The following is a 23,386-nucleotide window of genomic DNA, read 5'->3' on the forward strand; positions in this document are numbered from 1 at the left end:
GGTCAACATTTGTAGCATCCCTATTGGCAGTGCCATTGTTTGGGTCTATAAATGTCAATCGGGCTCCCTTTAGAACACGACACTTTCCCCTTCATCTATGAATGTTGTGATTTGTATTCTTGCACTGTTCCCTAGCTATGATCTCTTGAGATGAGGGCACTGGCGACCTCCAATGCCTTTTGCAACCATGGGTTACGTTCACGAGGGATAATTCAACTATTGTAAAGGTCAGCAGAGCGAATTGTTGTGCCAGGAGTTTAAGTTCTGGGAAGGAGTGGGAGAAACTGCAGCTTGCCTGTGGAAGTGTCAGTTCACTTGAGAGGCTGGAAGGTGTTTTCCGACTTGCAGCATCATGTGTGTGTTCAGAGCGAGGGGCTGTTCATGGGTCTCTCAGCTCTCCCAGGCTCTGCAGGATGCTCAGGAGCAGTCTGGGCATAAGAGCTGAAAAAAACCCAAACAACCCACAGGTTTGGCATCATCATGTGTCAGTTCTCAGCACAGAGCTCTGCAAAGCCATTTTTGAGGAATCTGCTTCGTGCTAAATCTGAACCCCCCCTGCGGGTGGTGGTTAGGAACCAGACTAAGAACAGCATGGTGAAGCACTATGGCCAAGGCAGGAAGGAGCACAGACAGTTTAATTTTGAATGACTTCTCTGTGCAACCAGCATAATACAAGTCTTCTTCCCTCTTCAACTACTGGCCTTGTAAATAGTAGGATCAGCCTTGGGATGCAGTGAGGACATTGCAGTTGTACTCGATGATCTTAAAGGTCTTTTCCAACCTTGTGATTCTATGATGTAAGCTATCTCAGTAGAGCCCAGGTTACACTGCGCCACAGCCCTGGGCAGACCACAGGCATTGTTGAAGCAGATGGTTGGACACACTTGGCTCAAAAAGAGTTTGTTGTGGCACTTCGGCTAAGCTCCTGCAAATATTTTTTTTTAGTTTGTTTTGAAAGAAGGAGATAAAATAGATTGATCCTGTGAAGGGTTTGTTTTTAAGCAAAATAACCTGGTTTCAGTGGCTCGTAAAATGCTCATCGTTTAGGTATGGAAAGCAAACTGCACAACAACATATGATATTATTTGACATAGCAGAGTAACTGCCAAAGGTGAGTCATACCTGGGTGGGTCAGATCCTGATCTAATGGTGTGTCCTGACCTGGCATTGTTGTCATCGGGGATTTCGCATAAATTGCTGGGATGAAGCTCGTGGTGTTTACAATTCTGGCTTGGGCGAGTAATCAGCAGAAAGTAATCAAACAGGTAATGCAGGATTCATAATCAGGAGAGTGTCTTCACGTAAACAAAAATCGATGCTGAAGCATTTGCTGAAAAACCCTGTGCAGAAATACTTGCCTTAGATTTAAACACATTTAGTAATTGCATATGCTAATCTGAAACAATGCTAAATTGCTTTAAAAAAAAATGTAGTCAGTCATAGTGAATGTGACATAAAGTAAGGAAGGATCTCTGAAATCAAGAGCCAAAAAGAAAATTACGACTTGACAAGCAGCATACTGAACTGAGTTACAATTAGGAAATTGTAGAAATCTCCAGAGTGGCAAGGTACAGTACATCTAGCAATTAGTCAAGGAATCTTCCAACTAGTGTCTGAGTTTAGTGCAAAATAATATCTGGGCTTAATTACAGTCAACAAAGTATTATCTATGCAGTTAAGGCTCATGCTGCAAAGAGAAAACTGGTCACAGTATTTCAGATCAAGCTCAGCGTTTTTCCTGTCATTGGAATATGCAGTGAACAAATGAGGAGTCACCATGGTATTGTAAAAAGATTCATTCTGATTCAGAGTGTGGCTCCAGGAGAAAAGCCCTCTCTCTTTGACTGCAGTGACAGACAATACCTATTAAGTGTTACTTTTTAGACATTCACTTTGTTAATGATGAAGAAAAGGAAATCAGTAATAGAAAGCAATTAAATGCGCGACGTTATTATACAGAGCACTGAGATAAAATAGGAGAGTGGCCTCCTGTTAAATAGGATAAATCCTCTTTGCTGTGTTCAGAATCAACATTAATAAAAGCCTAAAAGCAGTGAATAAAGTTCGCAAAATTAGAAGTTTAAGACTTCTAATGACTGATAATGGAAGACAATATGCATATGTGCTCAGCAATGTAACAAAACGTTAAATATTTAAAGGGTTAAAGCCAAAACAGTAAGCAAAGTCTGGTCATTAAGAGTGTGTCTGATACCAGGACTAATTAGGCAGTGAAAGTCATCAAATCTAGCAGGGTAAAATCTCTTGTAGAGGAGATGCTTGTTGGCAGTTTGGCATCTGTTTGCAAAGCCAGTTGATCTTTCCTCCAGCATCCCCTGGAGCACTCATGATGGTGGATGAGGAAGAAGCTGTGGCTGCCAGAAAGGGATGTAGGTGCTGAGACACACAACCCGGGGTGATGGTGGTAGCAGCCACCTCCATGCTCTTGGGCACAGAGCTGGTGTGGGGGCTCTTCTCTGCCCCAAATGAAATGCATCCCTTAGTTCTTCTGAACCAGGGAGGCTTGGGAGTGCTCTGTGCTGGTGGGGAGAGGCTGATCACACTAATTGCCACATCAAAGCGGTTCCCCAGGGATGCTGTGGGTAGAGCTGCTCTTCTCAGGAGCTGCAGCCGCTTGGCTTCCCAAAGCACCAGGGCTGGACCCCACACCCTGCGTGGCCTTTTCCTCTCCCTCCGCTGCTGCAGGATAAGTTCACGTGAACTTATGGCCGTGTGGACACACTTTTATCACACTGGTTTTTTTACAGCAGAAAAAGCCTGACTAATGTGGCCATTTTCATTTGTCTCAGCTTTAGACGCAGCCCAAGTCTGGCACAATATTTTTTCCAGGGCTTAATGTTCATCTTCCTCTTATACTTGACTTTTTTTTTTCTCTGACTTCTTGAGTTACAATGTGTTGTAACAGTGTCTAAAACACGGCGCGTACTTAAACAAATTGCTTACACGTTGGTAGCAAATTAGCTACTTACAATTTCACAGTCCAACCATTCTGACAGGAGTTTCAGAAATGTGGATTGTGTCTTTCGTGAGCACTGAGGCTGGGGGAGATGCTGTGCGCTATCGAAAGGTTCCTCAGCAAATGAGTAATGCTGAAAATTCATCTCAACATTTTGCAGCAATGTTTGGTTCTCGGTGTTTGCATGAAACACAACACGCGGGTTTAGAAATGGAAGAACATTTCGTTCCTGTAACATGAGTCATGAGGAGATGCTATGTGATTGAGAGTATACGTGTGCTTTATTGCCTCTAATTTAATCAGCAAGTAGAACAGTCATTAAAAACTTAACGCCGTGTAGTCTTTGTACGTGGATTTTATGTGGAATAAATCTGCATGTTCCCACTGTAGTTTGTACAGTTTCATACCTCTCTAGGATATTAGATGGTTGTCTCATATGTCTGTGAAGTTCTCTTAACTGAGAATGGACTCTTGTACCTGTGAGGTGAGCAGCATCATTGGAATATAGTCTGGTTTTCTTCCCATTAATCTTTTTTGGGGGTGATTTTGCAGGAAGCTAGACTAGTTACGGGAAATAAAGCCTCTGTCTGAAGCATATGACGTTGGACTGTGAAGTCCATCCAATTGCTCTGGTTTCCTGCTATGCTTGGAACAGCAGCTCCTGAACCGAGTGCAGGACTAGCTCTGGTGCAGGACCGGAGGCATCGTCTAGCAGGATTGCTTTCTAAACTACCAAAGCAATCATGGATTATCATTTGGAAGGCTGATACATTCAGCCAACTATTCGCTTCCTCTACGTGCAATGTTTCAGAGGGATCTGGCAGTCGGGCATTTCCGTGGTGGTGGTGTCTTGGAGGGACAGCCATGTGCCCTCTGTGGGGATTCTGTCTGTGCCAGTTGCCTTGCGCCGTAGTTCCTTTTCTGGCTGCGGTGGTAATATTTAATACAAAAGGCAGATGTAGGAGAGATGTGGTTTGACAGATTTAGTACACTTGCAACTGTGAAGAAACAGTGCTGTTTACAGGCGGGGAAGGTCACGCTGCACAGGAACGGGAACTGCACACACATCTTTGAGTTGTTTAAGCTCTGGGCTTTGCTGGTTTGGGATCTTTCATCAAACCATAATACTTGGGTGGAGGTAAGGTATTCTGAAATCCAGCACAGCCACACGGCGTAACAACTGGTATTTCCACAGATGGTCACTGCTTGCAGGACATCATGTCAGACTTGGTGAACACGCAAAGCTCCGTTCACCTGAGTAATTCCACAAACAATGATGTGCACAAGTTGCTGGGGTGAAAAGCAAATGCAAATTCTCTGTTCTCCTAATGTGCGACACTCATTTTTTGTTTATTGCAGCAAAACCGGAGATTCTCACTCTGGATATACTTAGCAATGGCATTCTCCAGTGTGTAGCAGCTGGATTCCCAGCCCCCACCATATACTGGTATTTTAGCCCAGGAACTGAGCAGAGGTAAGTTAAATAAACCAGTCTCCAAAGGTTACTCTAGATGCAACACACCCGATTTGCCATTAAAAATTAAGGACATAACTCAGTAGCAATAATGTTAAAATGTTGCATCACAGTTTTCACCATGTTCAGCATTGCATTATTGGCAGTGGTTTGGCAGGGGTTCTGCGTTCTGCTCTTGAAAGGGGTATAACCAATTTTTTTCTGCTGTGGACAAGTGAAAGCCAAACTTTCTCTCTGCTGCAGCTCGCTGAGGTTTGTATCGGTTTGGCTCCGAATGACAGGCGTTCTGAATGCAATTACATAGAACGACAGTCATGGAATCACTTGTGACTATGGCTGTTATCTTTTGTTTTATCCTGTAACGATATCATTTTTCAAGACATAAAGTAATTAGATTTCTAGTCACATGAAGCATATGACAAGTAAACAATTTTGGAGTTATTACTAATAAAACCTGATGTCTAATTACCACATTTCTAAAATAGACCAAAGGGTTTCACTGTGAATTGAGCATTTGTGATGCGTGTTTTAAGGTTTTAGTTGACTTCCACCGTGGTTGTAGATCTTGTACTAGCAAGTCCTGGGTTTCTCACCTGCGTAATTTGTTTTATGCGAACAATAATTATTTCTCTAATTTTTTTTAAAATGCCACTTTCTTTAATCTTAACTGTGTGCTCATGGAATAAACGTGATGTATAAAGGAGAGGCAGCATCTTGAGAAAACAGGACTGGCTGTTTTCTGTGTGCTTGTAAGCTTGATGATGTTATATGTATGTCATGGATTTTTTGTGTGTGTGCTGTAATGGAATGGTATCTGGAGAGAGTTTCCAAAAGTAGGTGATGCACTGCATGTGCTTGAAGCTGAAGTTGGAGATGCAGGCTGAACAGTACAGAGCCCATAGAGGGCTTACAGACCCATAGATATCTCTAGACAAAAGCAAATGCAGAGACCTCATGGTGCCTGGTTCTGTCAGACTTGATGCATGTATCCATTTCACCTACTACACAGAAGACACTGAGACGTTGTGAGTAGGCTAAGTTTTGAGAGTAAGATCTTTAGCTGAACCTTTCTGTAGATCAGTGTTTAGTAATATGATGATCTGGCAATGGCTATCTGCCTCAGCAGCAGGACCTGTCATCCAACCCAGGTAGCAATCCGTGGCAGATAACTGTCAGTGTTGTTTCTCTCAGTTGTTCTGGTTCGTCGACGATATCCCCCATGGATGTCAAAGTTGGTTATGCAAACTCCTCGGTGCCATCATTTGAACGAATCCTGGTGGAAAGCACCATTAACGCCAGCATGTTCAGGAGCACAGGCACTGTGTGTTGTGCGGCCTCCAGCAATGGGGAGAGGACCTATACTTTATTCAACTTCGCCATTAAAGGTAACAGCTGGAGGGAATGAGACTATGAAACCTGGGTGCCATTCAGCACTAAGCTTTGTAAGAGGGTTCATATTTTAAGCATGTTACCTTAAGTTTATGGTACTGTGACTGAGCGTATGACAACGTGCCATGTGCTGTGTTGTGCAGGTCAAATCATTGCCTTAATTTTTCAGTGAATGTTGTGGTGTCCTGGTTTTTTACAGCTCTGGATCTGCAGCACAGCAGTTAGCTGGTTTTCTTCTGTCCGTGCAGCACAGGGGCAAACCACCTACAGCATTACTCTGGCTTTCTTTCTCTCTCTCCCCCTTTTTCTTTCCCTGTCCTTGTCTGTTTTGACTACTGAGTCCATCGGGTTTTTTCAAGGAAAAACTGCAATTTAAAAAAAAATGTTTTAACAATATCTCAGGAAAATGCGGTCGCGAACTTGGCTGGAGCCTAAGGGCCCTGCTGTTGTAAAAGGAGTAACAACAACATACCACAAAGGGACTTAACGAGTTTTGCAGCAGGATTTGTGGGTTTGGGGTGGGGGAAATAAGGACTAGAACATAGATGACTCAAAATGTGTTTGTAAATCTGTGCTCTTCTTTGCAAAATCAAACGTTTTGCTGCTGCTTTTTTTCTCTGTTACACTCAGATATAAGGTACAAACAAGTAAACCAGATTTGGGGCCAATGAGTTTTACTGGAATGTATTCCTTCGCCTCTCAGCACAGCCTCTGCTTGTAAAGACTGTGCTGTAGAGATCATTCTTGGGGCTAGGGCAGGGAGGTGGGGAGATCATGCAAACCCCTTGCACTAACTGATCTTGTTATCACGTCTCCTGAATTAATGGAGCTGAGACTCCTGAGTCAGCAAAGGGGATGGTTTCTGTGCCAGCTCTGTCCCCCACAGCTCATTCAGGAAAACCTTTCTGATGTACCTGGGAAAGTTAAAACCCCAGTGTTTCACAAGGAAGAACTGAGGAAGGGTTTTCACCTGTGTCTTTTTAACTTAGTTTTTCTTGTTCGGTATTTCAGAAGAATTTTCTCTGTTTCTTTCCAGAACAATTCCGTACCCATACCCTTTTCACCCCTTTGCTAATTGCATTTGGAGTCGCTGCAGGACTGATGTGCATCATAGTCATGATCCTGGTGTACGTATATTTGCAGGTAAAATCAGAAGCCCCCCTGCCTGAGATAGGAAAGTGTGTGAGCTGCCTGTGGAGGCTTTGGTAGTGACAGCCGTTCTCTTTCCTTTCCAGAAACCCAAATATGAAGTTCAGTGGAAAGTTGTTGAAGAAATAAATGGGAACAACTATGTTTACATAGACCCAACGCAACTTCCTTATGATCACAAATGGGAATTTCCTAGAAACCGGTTGAGTTTTGGTTAGTTTAGATTTATTTAACTTCATCTGCAAGGTGAAACCTTCAGGTCTCATATGAGATTTTGGTCAAACACAGCAGGGTTTTGTCAAAAAGACATGCAACAATGCAAGTAGTGGTAATTGTTCATATTTACCTTGGGGCAAAAAGCAAGCAGGCCTATCTGCAAAAGCTTTCTTGATATCATAAACTAAAATGTCGAATACTTTAGGAAGAAGTGCTCCAAGTTGTTACAGAGTATTTTGTTTTGCTTTATTAGGTAAAACCCTCGGTGCCGGAGCTTTTGGAAAAGTTGTTGAAGCCACCGCTTATGGTCTATTTAAATCTGATGCTGCTATGACAGTAGCAGTGAAGATGTTGAAACGTAAGTTGCTGTAATGGCTTTGCAATTTTTTTTCTCCCTTCCTTCTGGTCAGTGTGTTACGTACTGAACACTGCGCTTTGCCTTTCAGCAAGTGCCCATTTAACAGAGAGAGAAGCCTTGATGTCAGAGCTTAAAGTGCTGAGTTACCTTGGAAACCACATTAACATCGTCAATCTGCTTGGAGCTTGCACTATTGGAGGTGGGGTTATCAACAGATTATCGATTATTTATGTTCCTTTGTTATTGCCAGAAGGAGAAGCCTTTTGTAGGAGAATCCAGTGCTGCTAAGTACAGAAATCTTAAATAAGTTCCTTGCTTAGGCGGGTTGCAGATCATCATGTTGTCACCTGCGAATTCCTCGGTCTAGATTTTTAGGCTCATTCATCCTAAAAGCACTGACAAGAAAGACCACTGTATCTGCAGCTAAGAAGGCAGGTTTCTGTTTACCCCCTTTCACGCGAGCCATCGTGCACTTTCTTATTGAGAGATGACAAAAGGTATAGTGAAGTTTTTTCCTCACCCACACCGTTTCTCACGAGTGAGAAAAGATGCGTGTGCTGGTTTCCTGTTAGTATCCAAGGTGAAGTCAACAGGCTTGCCTTGTAGAGTCTTCCAGCCTTCTGTCTAAATGGTAAATATATCTGGTAGGGCATCCCTGAATTTACAAGTTGAGAAGAAGAACTTTCCAAATAAACTATTACACAACCCAGGTGTTACATGTTTAATAGTAACTTAATAAGTTTGTTTTCAGACATAATAAAAGCCACAAAAGAGCTGAAGTGTCAATGCAGAGTGATAGCAGTCCTGTATTTTTAATTTATGTGCATTTTAGTATGAAGGACGATGTTGCCACTTCCACAGATATTTGTTCTTAAAAGTTTTCACTTCAATTTTCAAAGCAAAGGGGCTTGTAAAAATTCATAGCTTTAGATGGAGGCAAAACATTTCTCCCGTTCACATTTAATGATTTCAAAACAGGATGAAACAGTTTTGTTTAAGCCATCGACAAAGTAGATTCCCTGGTCTTGAGTGCATGTCTGTCTGTGGCGTCTGTAAGAAAACCCCACTGCAAACACCGCTTTTGCTATTAGGAAAGCTGTAATTTTTAGCTGCAGAAAAATGGAAGCAAGCTGGTGAGGTTAGGAGACGGTGGCACAGAATAACCTTACAGATGGAATAGCACGCAATGCAATTAGATATTCAAGGGCCATAGCTGGAGTCATTCACTCAGAAAACATATATTTGATCTATAAACATCCGTGCTGGAGATGACTTGATTCTCCTTTCCGATTTCATTTTAATATTCCAAGACCTTGTGCAATGTAGTTTTCTGCCGCAGCGGGCTGTTCTGTTTGAATGATTTTTCCTATTATACTGCAGAATATAACACTCTACATCATTTCCAAAACATTACTGAAGGAGTGTGAAGCTCTACTGTAAACAGAAGTGAATCAAAAGGATTAATGTTTGAAGCTTGAATTACTCTAACGTTTGGAACAAATAACTTCCTTCAGGAAGTGAGCAAAATCAAACAGATGTGTCTGGCCAGAAACATTATCGCATGAAGAAAGGGAAAAAGACTTACTTGTTTTAATTTTTGTACAATGCAATGCTATTGAGGTGGTGGTGGGGAAATTAATTGGGAGTGACACAGCTTTAACTGGACAATAGTTGCTGATTTGTGAAAGGGAAGATCCCGGGATACTTTTCTATAACTTTTCAAACCTAGACAGTACTAGGCAGTGTGATTTTTTTAAATAGCCCAGCCTTGGCTGAATGCTATCTTTATGTAAGGTTTTCTGCTCTGAAAACAGTGCTCACCTGCTTTCTAAACCTCATGTACATCTGCAGGTCCCACTCTGGTCATTACAGAATACTGCTGCTATGGTGACCTTTTAAATTTTCTGAGACGGAAACGGGATTCGTTCATTTGTCCAAAACATGAAGAACATGCAGAAACTGCAGTTTATGAGAACCTTTTGCACCAGTCAGAGCCCGTGGCGTAAGTATGACCTGCCGAAATGTACTTGTGTTGTTAGAAGATTGTGAAGGAGGAGATATCCAAGTTTATTAGGGATAAGAAATGTGGAGAACCCTTTCATGCGACAGGCTTTGAAGATTCTTTGCTGTGCAAGGAAACAATTTAATTAAAGGGATGATTTGTACAGTGGGTGGTTTATTCTAACAGAGCGCGATTGATTGTATACACTCGCTTTTACTTCTTTATCAAATTTCCTGTGGTTATTTCATGCAACTCCTTGGCTCCGATCCTCGTACGTATTTGTGTTTATCGTTCCTTTTAAAACATTGGCAATGCTCATTTAGCAGCTTGAACGACAATTCCCCCAGTGTTGGGGTGTTAATACTCCGAGCTCTCCCTAAGTTCCTGCCTTCAGAAATGGCTTCTTACAAAATCAGGCCAGCGCCTTGCAGTATCAGAGGCAAGCTGCCACCGATAGCTCACTGGGTGTTGTGATCACACAACCCCTGTCATGACTCTGAGATTGCTCTTGTACTTTGTTGGGTTTTTTTTTTCTAGTTACTTCACCTGTATATTTTTAACCACTCTGTTTTAGATAGCAGCCCAGAGCAATTCACCAGTACATTTCCAAGCAGGTTTCGTGCGCCCTCCTTCCCTTTGCAAAGTGAGGGAGAAATAACTTGCGGGAACCTAGAGGCAGTTCCAATACCTGATCATTTTTATTTTGAGGCTATTTGTTGCCCCAGTAGGCCCATTACTATCTGTTGGCAGACAGAGAACAAGGGAGGCAGACCCTTAGGAGGTGGTAAAGTCCTTTGTCCCAGCAAGACATTACACCGGTGAAGCTCTTTGAACTGTGACAATATATGGATAGCTGGGCATGCCCCAGAGAGGTTGGGACCGCTGAGGCGATGGACACAGATCTGTCATTTGCCACTGGAGGTGTGCCCTCTTTTCAGTGCAGGCATCTCACTGCTTGAGAACAGTTTGTAAACTGAGGTATTAACGGTGGAGTGTTTACCAAATTCTCATGTTAGTATTTACTGTAAAGTTGCAGCTGCTAAATGCATCACATGTGTTTGTGGTGGTGACTAAAGCTATCAGTGATCTCATTGCTCCTTTCCATGTTAGCTCCGTGGCTGCATTTATTGTTCATAAACTAAACAGAATTTCAGGCTACGGAAGGACTATGTATATGAGTTCTAATGGCAGTGAAGTGAAACATGCCAAAGTACATCCATCATTTCTAAAGGTGCCTCACTGTATATTTATAAACCATACAGTTTGAAAACCTGTACATTTGGATTATATATAGGAATAAGAAAACTTAAACTGGAAAAACGTAGCAGATGGCTGTCCCAAGCCTCCGCTGATTCCTCGAAATACATATCAATCCCCCTTGGAACTTGGGAATCTCGAATTTAACGTTTTTTTACCATTTATCTTGTGTGTTTCAATTGCCACTTAAGTCACTGAAATATTCAGGTAGAAGTTGGCTGAAGCAGAAGAAAGAAACACTAGTGCGTCCTGTGAAACATCTGGATGTTAATTTATAGAGAGTGAAGTCTGTATAAACAGTATATACACAAAAGGTTTTGTTTGCTCACCTGAGCCAAACTCCAAACTTTGAGATATATCGTTGGCTGTACTGACATACCTCTCTCTCTGTGCAGACCTTTTCCTCATGTTTTTTACACACCCATAAGTTTCCAATCTTCTGGTCATTTGTAGTGCATGATATTCAGAAGGCTGGCATTTGGGGGTTGGACCCGATGATCTCTTGAGGTTCTTTCCAACCCCTATGAATCTGCAATTCTGTGATAACCTTGGCTTTTTGTTTGGGTGGCTTTTGAGACCTTTTTTCACTAAAATATGTTTAATTTCATCTGCTGTCTCAACAGGGATGTTGCCAATGAGTACATGGACATGAAACCAGGAGTATCATACTCAGTTCCACCCAAAACTGATAAAAAACGACCAGCGAAGTCTGGTGAGTACAAAAAGCAGGTAATTCTGTTTGCTGGTGGAACTGCAGAGAGAGGGGCTTCATGGATTTTTCCAGTTTTAGCATACTTTTATGTATGGGGACAATTGGAACTCATGAAGTAATATGAGAGGGCTTGAGAAAGAACAATATGCTAAATTCCAGTGTCTTTTATTTCTCTGTACTTAAATGGAGTATCAGGATTATTCTCTGCTTTTTGGTGATGGGCTGTTTACGTGAGTCTAATCTGGTCACTAGACTTTTGTTTGATGTTGAGACAACTCTGTTCCTAAATGATTACACTTGCTCTGTTCAAAGCCGGTTGTTTTTGTATTATGTAGGATCCTACGCTGATCAGGATGTCACCCTTTCTATGTTGGAAGATGATGAACTTGCTCTAGATGTTGAAGATCTGCTAAGCTTTTCTTACCAGGTGGCAAAGGGCATGAGCTTCCTTGCCTCCAAAAACGTAAGTTAAGAATTTGTCAGAGCTGGATAGAATCAGTAGATTTCTGATTTCCTTTAGTATCACTTTTAGTATTTTAATGTGATCCACATGTTTAAATGATGAATATTTCTGTGCTCTTCTCAACAAGCACTACTAACTTATACACTGCTTGTTGTACCTGAAGCTTTGGCTGATGTTGGAGTTCTGTACTGTGCTCATTGGACAAAAGTGGTGTTTTATAACCCATAAAACAGAACATACGGTGCACAGTAGTCAACGTGAATCTGTGTTATTGCATATCCATAGTTCAGGCCAGTAGAATCGGTGGCTATGCTCATGAACAGAAACTAGTCATATAAATGTCAAAGAAGAGACAGAGGAGAAGAATCACGACGGATTATGTTTGCTGCATCCCGAGGCTCCACTGATAAATGATGTCATGTGTTGGGAGATGGCAGGCGCAGCTGCCTGTCCTGGGTGGTGCCTCCTAGGGGGTTGATGTTCAGCCCTTCCTTTGTATCCTGGAGCACACAGCTAGTGTCATGAGAACTCCTGATGGATTTGGGAGATAGTGAAACCCATAGGAAGCCCGAGGAGTTGTTTCTTCAGTCTTCTGTGGTATATGGGAATTATATGGAGTTCAGGAAAGAACTGGAAACCCATCATGTGGATGCCTTCAAAAACATTAAATAACAAGATTTTTGGACTTATTCTCCATGGCATTGCTGGAGAACACAAAACAAAGAGCAGTATGGAAGACAGCTGCAAAGCTATTTGTATGATTTTTAAACAACACCGCTCTTGCAACTTCTCCCTTGCAGAATACAGCCTTAAACTGGGGAGCTATCGCATTGTGTGGTTTGGGTTTTTTTTTAGCAGTGTGGCTTAATGCACAGGATATGTCTTGGTTTTTAATTTTCTGGAAAGGTAAGATCAGCCTAGAGACCCACAAAGAATGTTCATTGGCTACCTTGAGCATAATAGACATTTATCTGAGTTTCATAGGAGAGGTATTGGATAACAGAAAGGAATTTATAAAGAATATGAGTCTTAAGCACAGCATAATTATGATCTTCCTGTGGTTATTCTTACATTTTATTGGAAAAATGTCATTTAACATGTAAACACTGTATCTAATACAGACACAGGATAGTACAATGCACCTTGGATAAATCACAAAACCACACTTAGAGAATTTAAGGAAAAGATAATCCTGGCACCCTGGTTTAGTAGTGAGAAATGTGGCCTTCATTCTGCTCCAAAGGAAGTCCATATTAAAATTTGCTCTTGCACTTGTTTTGTTCTCTCACTGGTCCTCCTTCTAACCCCTTTAGTTTATTTTTCATCAATCAAAAGCTTCAAAACAAGCCTGACAGGCAGACACGGTATATTACTATTTTAATGGCTTCAACCAGGCTCCTGCATCCTTCACTATTGAGGATATCGAGCGCTTAGCACACATAATCTTTATTTCTTCCTGTTTTCCTATAGAACAGCCCTGGGATTCACTATGCATCATTCCCAGTCACTGTTTTCTTCATAGTCTTTCCATTGATACAAACAGACACCGTAGCATTGGCTGGGAAAAGCAATAATGAATGTGGCACCACCCTACTGTGAGTCTGGGAAGTAATGTGCAGTGTCGCCTTGGTGGTGCACAATTAACAGCTTTATTGCAGAGTTACGTTGCACTGCACTAACCCAGTGCAGTGCTCGGTCCTCTGTGTGTGGGGGGTGATGGATAAGACACTTCAGATTGCCTTATGCCCTCAGGACAAGGGGGTCCACACAGACCAGCAGTGCAGGGTGCCCTGCTGCTCCGCTGTCGCTTGTTTGTGCATCAAGGCTCAGCAGTGTAAAAGTGCCTCTGCAGGAGTCAGAATAGGAGCCTGTGCCTGTTCTGGGCTCCTCACTACAAGAAGGACATTGAGGTCCTCTAGCGTGTCCAGAGAAGGGCAACCAGGCTGGTGAAGGGGGTGGAGGGCAAACCTTGTGAGAAGCGGCTGAGGGAGCTGGGGATGGTTAGTCTGGAGAAGAGGAGGCTGAGGGGAGACCTTATCACCACCTACAACTACCTGAAGGGAGGTTGTAGAGGGGTGGGAAATGGTGTCTTCAGGCAGGTGACAGGTGATAGGACAAGGGGAAATGGCACAAAGCTGTGCCAGGGCAGGTTCAGATTAGTTGTTTGGAAAATAATTTTCACTGAAAGAGTTGTCAGGGCCTGGAACAGGCTGCCCAGGGACGGGGTTGAGTCACCTTCCCTGGATGTATTTAAAAGATGGATAGATGAGGTACGTAGAGATATGGTTTAGTATAGGACAGGAATGGTTGGACTTGATGATCTTAAAAGTCTTTTCCAACCTTGTGATTCTGTGATTCTGTCCTGGGGGAAAGATTCCCTTATTAAGCCCACCGTGCCTTAGCCACAAGGCAGGGCTTCCACCAATGGACAAAGTATTCAACTGATTCTGGAGAAACAAGGTGGAGACATGCTGGATGCTTGGCCATTCCTTCACTACACTGCTGGAGTGCAGTTATTTTCTTATTCAAAGTGAAGAATATGTTGGATTGGGAGGTGAAGAGAGTCTCCTGAGACAGTGATTGTCATAAAGCACAGTTTCTCATGTAAGTGTGCGCAAGGGGCAGAGATTAAGTTGTTTATGCAACCTGTAGTTATAATTCTGAGTTTGATTTGCATAATTATTGACATTTTAAGTCATCTTTTGTAGGTAATTCATAAAGGTTTGTATTTCAAAGGAAAAAAAAGAAGAGAAAAATAGAAACATCACCATCCACGTTATGGAAAGCCATGGCCTGTGTACTAGCAGTAAAGTGAGAGCTTAACCCTCTCCTTTCCAGATGGAAAAAGGGAAAATTCTGTTAGTGAGCTATCTCCATTCTCTCCACAGCTACATACAAAGAAAACACAACCATCAGGAAACTCAGGCTCCTTTCTGGAGCTGCAGTTACAAACATGTGCATGCTTCCCAAGTGAAAACTGGTGTATAAGCTGTCTGGCTCACCAAACATGGAATTGTTCCCTGAAAGATACTGGTGTTTGAAAATTTCCAGCATTTTCAAATACTTAGACCTGGTTATAAATCCCTCCTAGGTACTTAATCATTCAAGTCTTCCACAGGAGTATTTTTGAAACGGAATTGTTTCCTGACTTGTGCGCTTTGAAGTTGTTACCATAATTTTACCCATTTTCTGCTTTTTAGCACTTTCTCTTCCGTCACAAAAGCTACTTAATAAAAGGTTGGAATTATTTTAGAAACAAAATGCATTTTCCCCTTCCGTGTCCTGTATTATAAAACAAGCCAGGGATTTTTTTTAATAAAAAGTCAGAGAAAAACTGACTGAAACACATGAAGCACTGGAAAATTCATAGTGACTGTGAGTGGTCTTTTCTAAGACAAATGCATAGACATCTGTAACTATGTGGGTCGATGTCATGGTAGTAAAGATACTAAACCAGAATGTTCAGTGAGCTTATTAACACATGATTTCATTATGTCTTTAAGTTTGCCATAAAATGCATAATGCAGTAAGTTATATAGCTAAGTAAACATGTAACCAAGCAACAGCCTGTTACGGATATTATAAAATAGCTTTGTTTATTTGTCTGTTTGTTATTTAGTGCATTCACAGGGATCTGGCCGCAAGAAATATTCTTCTCACTCACGGCCGAATAACAAAAATCTGTGACTTTGGCCTGGCAAGAGATATAAGAAACGATTCAAATTACGTGGTCAAAGGAAATGTAAGTATATATGACATTTTGTCCACCTGTTTTAAGTTAGGGGAGTTCCTGTTGTCTTGCAAAGAAAAGTCTTTCTTGGTTAGGCAGAAATCTGGATTTCCCAGTTTTGATACATAACCGTGCTGGTCAGGAGCATTAGGAGGGGAGATTCCTGATCTAGATACGTGTGCTGATAAAAACCCTTGGCATATACATGTTGTTACATGGGAAAAAAGTGGGCTTGGTTTTGAATATATGTTACAATGGAGGAAATGTTTTTGCTGTACCAATACAGTACCCAGCCTTTCTGTTATATCTGAACGTACCAGAAGTTATAGCTCTGTGAGTAGTTGCATATTTTGCCACTGGAATAGTCTCGTAGCCCAGACCTAAATATAATTATTTTGAAACTTTTCTCTGTGCATTGCTATATTTGCCCATTCCTGAAACAGTTTATTTTAAAAATAACTAAATAATCAGAGGTTTGCATCCTATTCTTTGCTATAAAGCATCCCTCAGATGACAGGGACTGGATTCTGAAGTGTAAACATTGATTTGGGCATAGTGGGAGGCAAAACCCTTTGTTTTTCTCTGATTCCATATACAGATTTTAACCTCCTGTGTGTAACAAACAGAGCTTTAACTTGCAGCCATAGTTCAAACCCTGTTGAAGGGTTGGAATGAGACACTTTATTTTCAGAAGAAAAGTTTAAAACCTCCCATGTAGAAGAGTACCAATCACACTAGTACCTGCTAGACCTCTGGAGGGATATAAAGGCACTTTGAAGTGGTGCAGATTACCTTCACAGCACTCAAAAAGTCCTCTTTAAAGTGCTAGGAGCCCTACTACAAAAGAAAATGAAGCTTGTCTGTGGTTAGGCTGGAGAAGTGTGCTACGAGGTATAGGTATTTTGCATCTCAAACTGATTTGTGCTGCCTGCATTAGCGTTATGAGGCTGTGTCAGCTGAGTGCAGCCAGCCACTGCCATCAGAACATACATGCTTTCACTTGCAGTTTTTCAAAGGAGAGAAAAATCTGTGTTCAACAAGGCATCCTCTTCCCCAGCCCAGCTGAGTTCTCCATGGTCAGGGGCTAATGTTAGTTAGGGACTTGACAACTCAAAGCCCAGCCTGTCTTTGGGCAAACTGGCAAAGAGAGAAAATCTCACAGCTGAACATTTCTTACCGAAGTGGTTTGCCATGCTTGGTTAACCTCAGTCAGTCCTTGACACCTCAGGTATCTGAGATATAGAATCATAGAATATGTAAGGTTGGAAGGGACCTTTAGAGGTCATCTAGTCCAACCCCTGTTCAGTAAGCAGGGACATCTTCACTAGATGAGGTTGCTCAGATCCCTGTCAATGCTGACCTTGAATATCTCCAGGGATGGGGCCTCCACTATGTCTCTGGGCAACCTGTTCCAGTGATCTACCACCTTTGTATTGAAGATATTTTTCCTAATATCCCACATAAATTTTCCCTTTTCTCCACTGCTCTGCTGTCACCCAGCAGTCCCTGATGTCACAGGTACCTACACCTACAGCATCCTTATTTTAGGCTATGGGAGATACAAGTTTATTGGTTTTCTTCAAAAACAATGTTGGTACCAGCCACTGGGTGCCTAGAAGTTGAGGTTAGGGGACAACAGGAGATGAAATAATTCAGGAATAGCTGTCCTGGCAAACTATCAAGTGACACTTAGTGTAACAGAGCTGCTTTCAGGGTCAAGTCAGGAGCTCAGTCAAGGCTTTTGGGAGTGGGAAGTGCAGACCAGCATCTTAGGAGGAAAGTGGACAGCAACTAATTAAGTTTTCTTGTCTAGGCTACCCTTTTAAGTTTCTTAAGTTGTCTGAGACTAGGGCTTTTTTGTTGCCTGAAAAGGTCAGAGGAGGATAGGCTGCAGCTGCTTGGGGAGAGAGGAAGCAGTGGCTGCAGAAGGTGCCTAGTTGCATCTGGCCTGATCTTAAAGCAGAGCAGGGATGCTGGGGCATTGCTAGCGGTGGACACGGCTGGGAGGCAGTGCTGCTGACAGCAGCTGGGGGCTTGGCCAGGAACAGTGTTTGCTCTTTGTGGTGTTCAGGAAATAAACAACTCTGGTTGCCTCTCTGATGAGCCAGCCCATGACAAATGCTGCCTTTCCTCCACCTCATTTGTTTTATTTTCCATTTACCTCCTTTTCACTTGGGTCTCCTTTCCTTACAAAACATCAAGACTGTTCTCTATATTATAGTTGAAATATATCTTTGGACACATCATTGCAAGACCACTTAAAAGGAAGAAGTCTGGCTTCTCCCACATGCCTAGGACAGAAGCCTGACTAGGTCCCACAGTCAGACAAGGAAAGAACAAAGCCAGGAGAGGAAAGTAGAAGCAAATCCAAAGGCTTTCTGTCCCTTTTCCTCTGTTCCAGTTAGCATTCTTGAGGGATATCTGTCCCCACACAAACTTTTGGAAATTCCTAGAATCATTGAGCTTGGAAAAGACCTTTAAGATTATCAAGTCCAACCATTAACCTAGCACTGACAAGCTCACCACTAAACCATGTCCCTAAGTGCCATCTTCTGAATACCTCCAGGGATGGTGACTCAGCCACTTCCCTGGGCGGCCTGTTCCAGTGCTTGAGAACCCTTTTGGTGAAGATTTTTTTCCTAATATTTATTCTAAACCTCCTCTGGAACAACTTGAGTCCATTTCTTCTTAACCTATTGCTGGTTACTTGGGAGAAGAGACCAACCCCCACCTCACTACAACCTCCTTTCAGGTAGTTGCAGAGAGCGGTAAGGTCCCTCCCCCCAGCCTCCTTTTCTCCAGGCTAAATAATCCCAGTTCCCTCAGTCACTTCTCATAAGATCTGTGCTCTAGACCATTCACCAAGTTTGTTGCCCTTCTCTGGACATGCTCCAGGGCCTCAATGTCTTTCTTGTAGTGAGGGGCCCAAAACTGAACACAGTACTTGAGGTGCAGCTTTGCCAGAGCTGAGTACAGCAGGACCATCGCTAGCCTAGTCCTACTGGCCACAAGCCAGGATGCTGTTGGTTGCTCTGGCCACCTGGGCACACTGCTGGCTCATATTCAGTTGGGTATCAATCAACACCCTCAGGTCCTTTTCCACTGGGCTTTCCATCCCCTCTTCCCCGAGCCTGTAGCGTTGCATGGGGTTGTTGTGACTCAAGTGTAGGACTTAGCAATGAGCCTTGTTGAACCTCATACACTTGGCCTTGCCCATCAATCCAGCTCATCCAGATCCTATTCTCAAGCAGATCAACATTCCCATCTGAAATATATTTGTCAATATATATTTCTTTACTATGATTTTTTTTTCTGGAAAAGTGAGGAGCTAAAGCAGATGTCTTAAATGTTGGTTAAAGCTTTGAAGCATCTTGACTATGTGAATTTCATATTGTGCCTATGGTAGCCAGTCCATGGAAGTAGACAAGTGTGTTTTGATAAGGAACTATGCCATGATCACATATATTATTTTGCTCTGACTTCCTGCCATACCTTATAAATGTGACAGAAGGAATAACACAATGTAACAAAAGTCAGAATGCAAGGACCTGAATGAGTTCGGTAGACCCACAGAAAGATGGATCAATAACCATGCAGCCCCTGAAGACTCTGAACTGCTGAGATTTCCATTTTTGGTTGGACACCTCTATTTCTTGATTTAATGAGTATTTGAAACACCTAAGAAGTAGAAAAGGTTAATTTTATCTTGTAAAGTTTATATGCCTTATATCCATTGTTTTAACTTGTTCCATTTTGCCTGGAAAGGCTCGTCTTCCTGTGAAGTGGATGGCACCGGAAAGTATTTTCAATTGCGTCTACACCTTTGAGAGTGACGTCTGGTCTTACGGGATATTGCTTTGGGAACTCTTTTCCTTAGGTAAGCTCCTTCAGGATCTGTACTCCAGGGTTTTTCTGTTTCATCTTGCTTTCACTGCAGGAGCAGAACTCATGTTGTTCATGTGCTCTCTCAACAGGAAGCAGCCCGTATCCAGGGATGCCCGTGGATTCCAAGTTCTATAAAATGATCAAGGAGGGATACAGGATGTTCAGCCCTGAGTGTGCACCGCCTGAAATGTAAGCGAGCAACCAGCACCTCTAATCACCAAACATGAGCAGTGCTGCAAAGATAGGGAAGCTGCCATTCTTGCCTTAAGGCTTACTGCACTGCTCCCTTGTCTTTTTAATTTTTTTTTCCACTTTTTAAATAATTCATGTACTCTAACTAGCGGAATACATGCCTGTGTTGTTACAAGCAATGGAATATACTCATGCCTTGTACCATCTGATCACTTTGTCATGGCATCTGCTTCATGTCAATAAATTATTGACAGATCACAGAACATAATTAAACATTTTTAATTCAGATAAGCCAGTCAGTGAGATGTATCACCAGACTGTGCAGCATCTGCATTCGTGCTCTAGTTCCCGGCAGCAAGAGGACTGGCTACAGATCTCCTTTATGAGCCATCCCTAATTCACTGTAATGTAAATGCATTGGCACTTAACAAACCGTCAGAGAAATCTGTGTCCAGAGACTCCCATTAGTATTGAGACCTTTGTTGTCACAAGCACAGGTGTTAGCAGCACTGTGTCTGTCCTGAAAAGTAATTGAAAGAAGGTAAAGAAGGTGGGGCTGAGTCACATTATTTCTTTCAAATAATAATGGAGGGGGGGATAAGAGCTCTAAAGAGTTCTTCATGAGCGGCACTTAATTTCAGTATCTTTGCAGGTATGACATAATGAAGAGTTGCTGGGATGCTGATCCTTTACAGAGACCCACATTTAAACAAATTGTACAGCTGATAGAGCAGCAGCTTTCAGATAACGCCCCTCGGGTAAGTTATGGATCATCATTTTCTTGGAGTTGAAGCAGTTTCAAGCAAGATGTTAGACTAGGGCTGTGAGGAGCTGAGAGCCTGGGCACTTCTTTTGTTTTGTAGTATTATTTATGTAGCCTTGCGGTTTGGGTGGTAGGAACAATGTCTGGGCTACTCACTTCTGCTTAGTTGTGCCATGAGACAGTAGCTGTCTAAGTCCATACCCAAACTGTACCAGCTGGAGAAGACGCTTTGCATGGTTGCTGTTTCTCACTCAAAATAGACCTGGCACAGCAGTTTTGATGTTCCAAAATGCAATGGTACTTCATAAATTCACCTTATCTTAAGCTATGAAGTATTTTGTTACTCTGGGAAACATCTCAGAAGTGGAAGTATATTTAGCTTTTGTTAGGAAAGCTTTCTGGACAAAGGGATTGAGCTTTTGGTGCTCTTCTGCCTCTTCTCACTGGCTTCCCCTAGCTCTATTTATAAACCTTTAAGGAACATCATGACAAACTCTTCACCGCTCTTTCCACTATTCCCTAGCAAAAGCTTTTTCTGAGGATAACTGAACAAGAGAGTCCATCAGAAATTTGGATTTTCCCTCACAATTACATTGTGGGGTTAAAAAAAACATTGTTATAAACCCAGTTTAAAAATAAAGCTTCGTTTTACCTTCTGGATGCCTTGTTTGGGCACAGAGTACATGTCTTCCTGACGATTTGAGAAAAGAGGAAACTGAAAGCTGCTGGTGTTCAATTGCATCCTGTAGCATGTTTTTGGCAGGTGCAGGCATTACTAAAACAAAAGCAAGAATGCAAAGGAAATATTAGTGAGGCTCCTGGGGGAGTTTAGCAGTAACCCAAGCTGCATTTTTTTGAGCTCAGTTGAAATTTGGCACGCAGTTGGAAGCTGAGGTGTTGTTAATAACTGAGATTGAGGTTCTTGATTCTTTAAAAGAGCAGTTAAGCCCAAAGCCTTTTGAGACTCACTTCAGATTTGCAAAGAGACACCTGAGCTGGAACCTTTCCAGGACACACAGCGAAGAGGCTAGGAAAGGGGAGGTCTGCAAGTATGGGAGAAGGGAGCAGTCCACAGAGCACTGACATCGGTCTTTGGCTTCTCCAGGTTTATGCGAACTTCTCAACGCCACCTTCCAGTCAAGGAAATGCTCCAGATCACTCGGTGAGGATCAACTCGGTGGGTAGCAGCGCTTCATCTACTCAGCCTCTCCTGGTACGCGAAGATGTTTGAGTAGCATCTGGAAGAAGAGGAGCCCAGATGTATTAGCTGTTTGTATTGTGCAGGGGGTGAGAGATGGATGACTTCAATAATTTCTCTTACTTTTACTCACTACTACCACTGTGTAGCTGAAACGTTGTTGTAATACTGTCCTTTACCACACACTGTTACACATAAACTTAATCTGCTAGGCACGGTTACAGGCATCATTGCAGTGTTAACTGAAGCTGTACATATTTTGCTATATTGTGTGTATTTGCAGTAGAGAGCCAGATCTGAAGAAGAAAACAACCAACAAAAGAAATCCTGGGTTGGGGTGTGGAACGAGATGACTGCAGATCAAACTGTATCTGCAGTGATCCTTCTCTGGATCTGTGCCTGGAAGGCGTACAGTCATTTTCTAGTTAATCTTGTTTTGCTGAATTTAAGAAATAAACGAATATGAAGCTAATGGCTTTGCAAACCCCTTTCCACATCCAGCCAAGCCTGCCCAGGCAGGTATCATAGTTTGGAGGCCAGTGCAGGTGTAATATGTACCTGGGCAAGAGAGATGAAGGGACCGAGACCCTTCCAAAGTTGGTCTGCACAGCACCAAACCTTCCCAGAAGCAGAGGAGGGGAGAAGAGTGTGGATCCTCATCTTTATTTCCCACCCACGCTGTCAACCTTGCAGACTGGGTGTGAGGTTTCCGTGAGTACATGCACTAACTTCCCCACTGGCCGGGGACAGAGCTGGGTCTCACCCCACCAGAGCCTGAGCTCCTTCTGTCCCTGTCTGCCTTGGGAGTTGGAGGGCTTTGATGCTTGTTTTGCTAATAGTTATACCCAAAAGTGTTCACTAAAGATAGGTGGGCCCTGCCAAGTTGTTCAAAATAGAGGAGGAGGGCTGCTTCCAGTAAACTGTGTCTGGAGGAGAGGCCGTTTAACGAGTCATCTTATCTAAGCAAGAACAGAGGCAAAGAATTCTCCCCTGGGGGCCCTTTCTTTATCTTGTTCTACCCAGGTGAACCTTTCCTGCAGGCAGGCTTGGATAGTGCTAACTGGAAAGGGCTATTTTCCCCCTCCCCAAGTCATTTCATCTTTCTGTAGTAGTCCAGAGATCATAAGGAAGAAAAGCCTAACTGGGAAGTGCTGAATTTTTAAATGGGATAAAAGAAAGAATTCCCTTCAGTTTTGTTTGAGGGAGCTGAGGCCTTGGGGTTGGTACCTGTTGAGCCTGGGGTTGCCGGTTGTGCTCAAATATCTTCTAACCCCTTTTTTTCTCCCCATCAGAAACACTTCTAGTTCTTTTCTTCCTTCATTGGTAAAGGCATTGAGAGAAGCATTTGTCAGAGGCAGAGTACTAATTAAGTACCTATTTATTTACAATGCACTTAAGCACTCTGTAACTTATATTTTACCAGGATTTTTGTTGAGTTTACATGCAATTTAGCTGTGTAACTAACTGCCCAAATGCAAGGTAATTGTAAATACACACGCTGGTAGTATATTTTGGGTTATGTTGAATACCACGTTCCTTCTATGACTGTGCATTTGGTTTATTGTTCCAGAATTTCAGAGTTAAGTCAAAAATTAGCCATTTGCACTGAACTTACTTAGGCTGT

General features: G+C 42.5%; 1 protein-coding gene across 1 annotated transcript in view; it reads left to right on the forward strand.

Moving 5' to 3' along the window:
• The window catches only part of KIT (KIT proto-oncogene, receptor tyrosine kinase), a gene marked incomplete at both ends in the record, with an annotated part of 56,074 nt that extends 34,279 nt beyond the window's left edge, over positions 1-21,795 (forward strand). The window contains 14 exons of the mRNA XM_084266705.1: positions 4,334-4,448; positions 5,640-5,833; positions 6,874-6,980; positions 7,073-7,199; positions 7,456-7,560; positions 7,649-7,759; positions 9,412-9,562; positions 11,443-11,531; positions 11,867-11,994; positions 15,614-15,736; positions 19,490-19,601; positions 19,699-19,798; positions 20,454-20,559; positions 21,670-21,795. Of these exons, the coding sequence (XP_084122831.1) occupies positions 4,334-4,448; positions 5,640-5,833; positions 6,874-6,980; positions 7,073-7,199; positions 7,456-7,560; positions 7,649-7,759; positions 9,412-9,562; positions 11,443-11,531; positions 11,867-11,994; positions 15,614-15,736; positions 19,490-19,601; positions 19,699-19,798; positions 20,454-20,559; positions 21,670-21,795 (1,694 nt within the window). The remainder of the gene's footprint in view (positions 1-4,333; positions 4,449-5,639; positions 5,834-6,873; positions 6,981-7,072; positions 7,200-7,455; positions 7,561-7,648; positions 7,760-9,411; positions 9,563-11,442; positions 11,532-11,866; positions 11,995-15,613; positions 15,737-19,489; positions 19,602-19,698; positions 19,799-20,453; positions 20,560-21,669) is intronic.
• Between the last annotated feature and the right edge of the window lie 1,591 nt (positions 21,796-23,386).

The sequence above is a fragment of the Gallinula chloropus genome (genome assembly GCF_964237585.1).
Source record: "Gallinula chloropus genome assembly, chromosome: 7".
Classification (NCBI taxonomy): Eukaryota; Metazoa; Chordata; class Aves; order Gruiformes; family Rallidae; genus Gallinula; species Gallinula chloropus.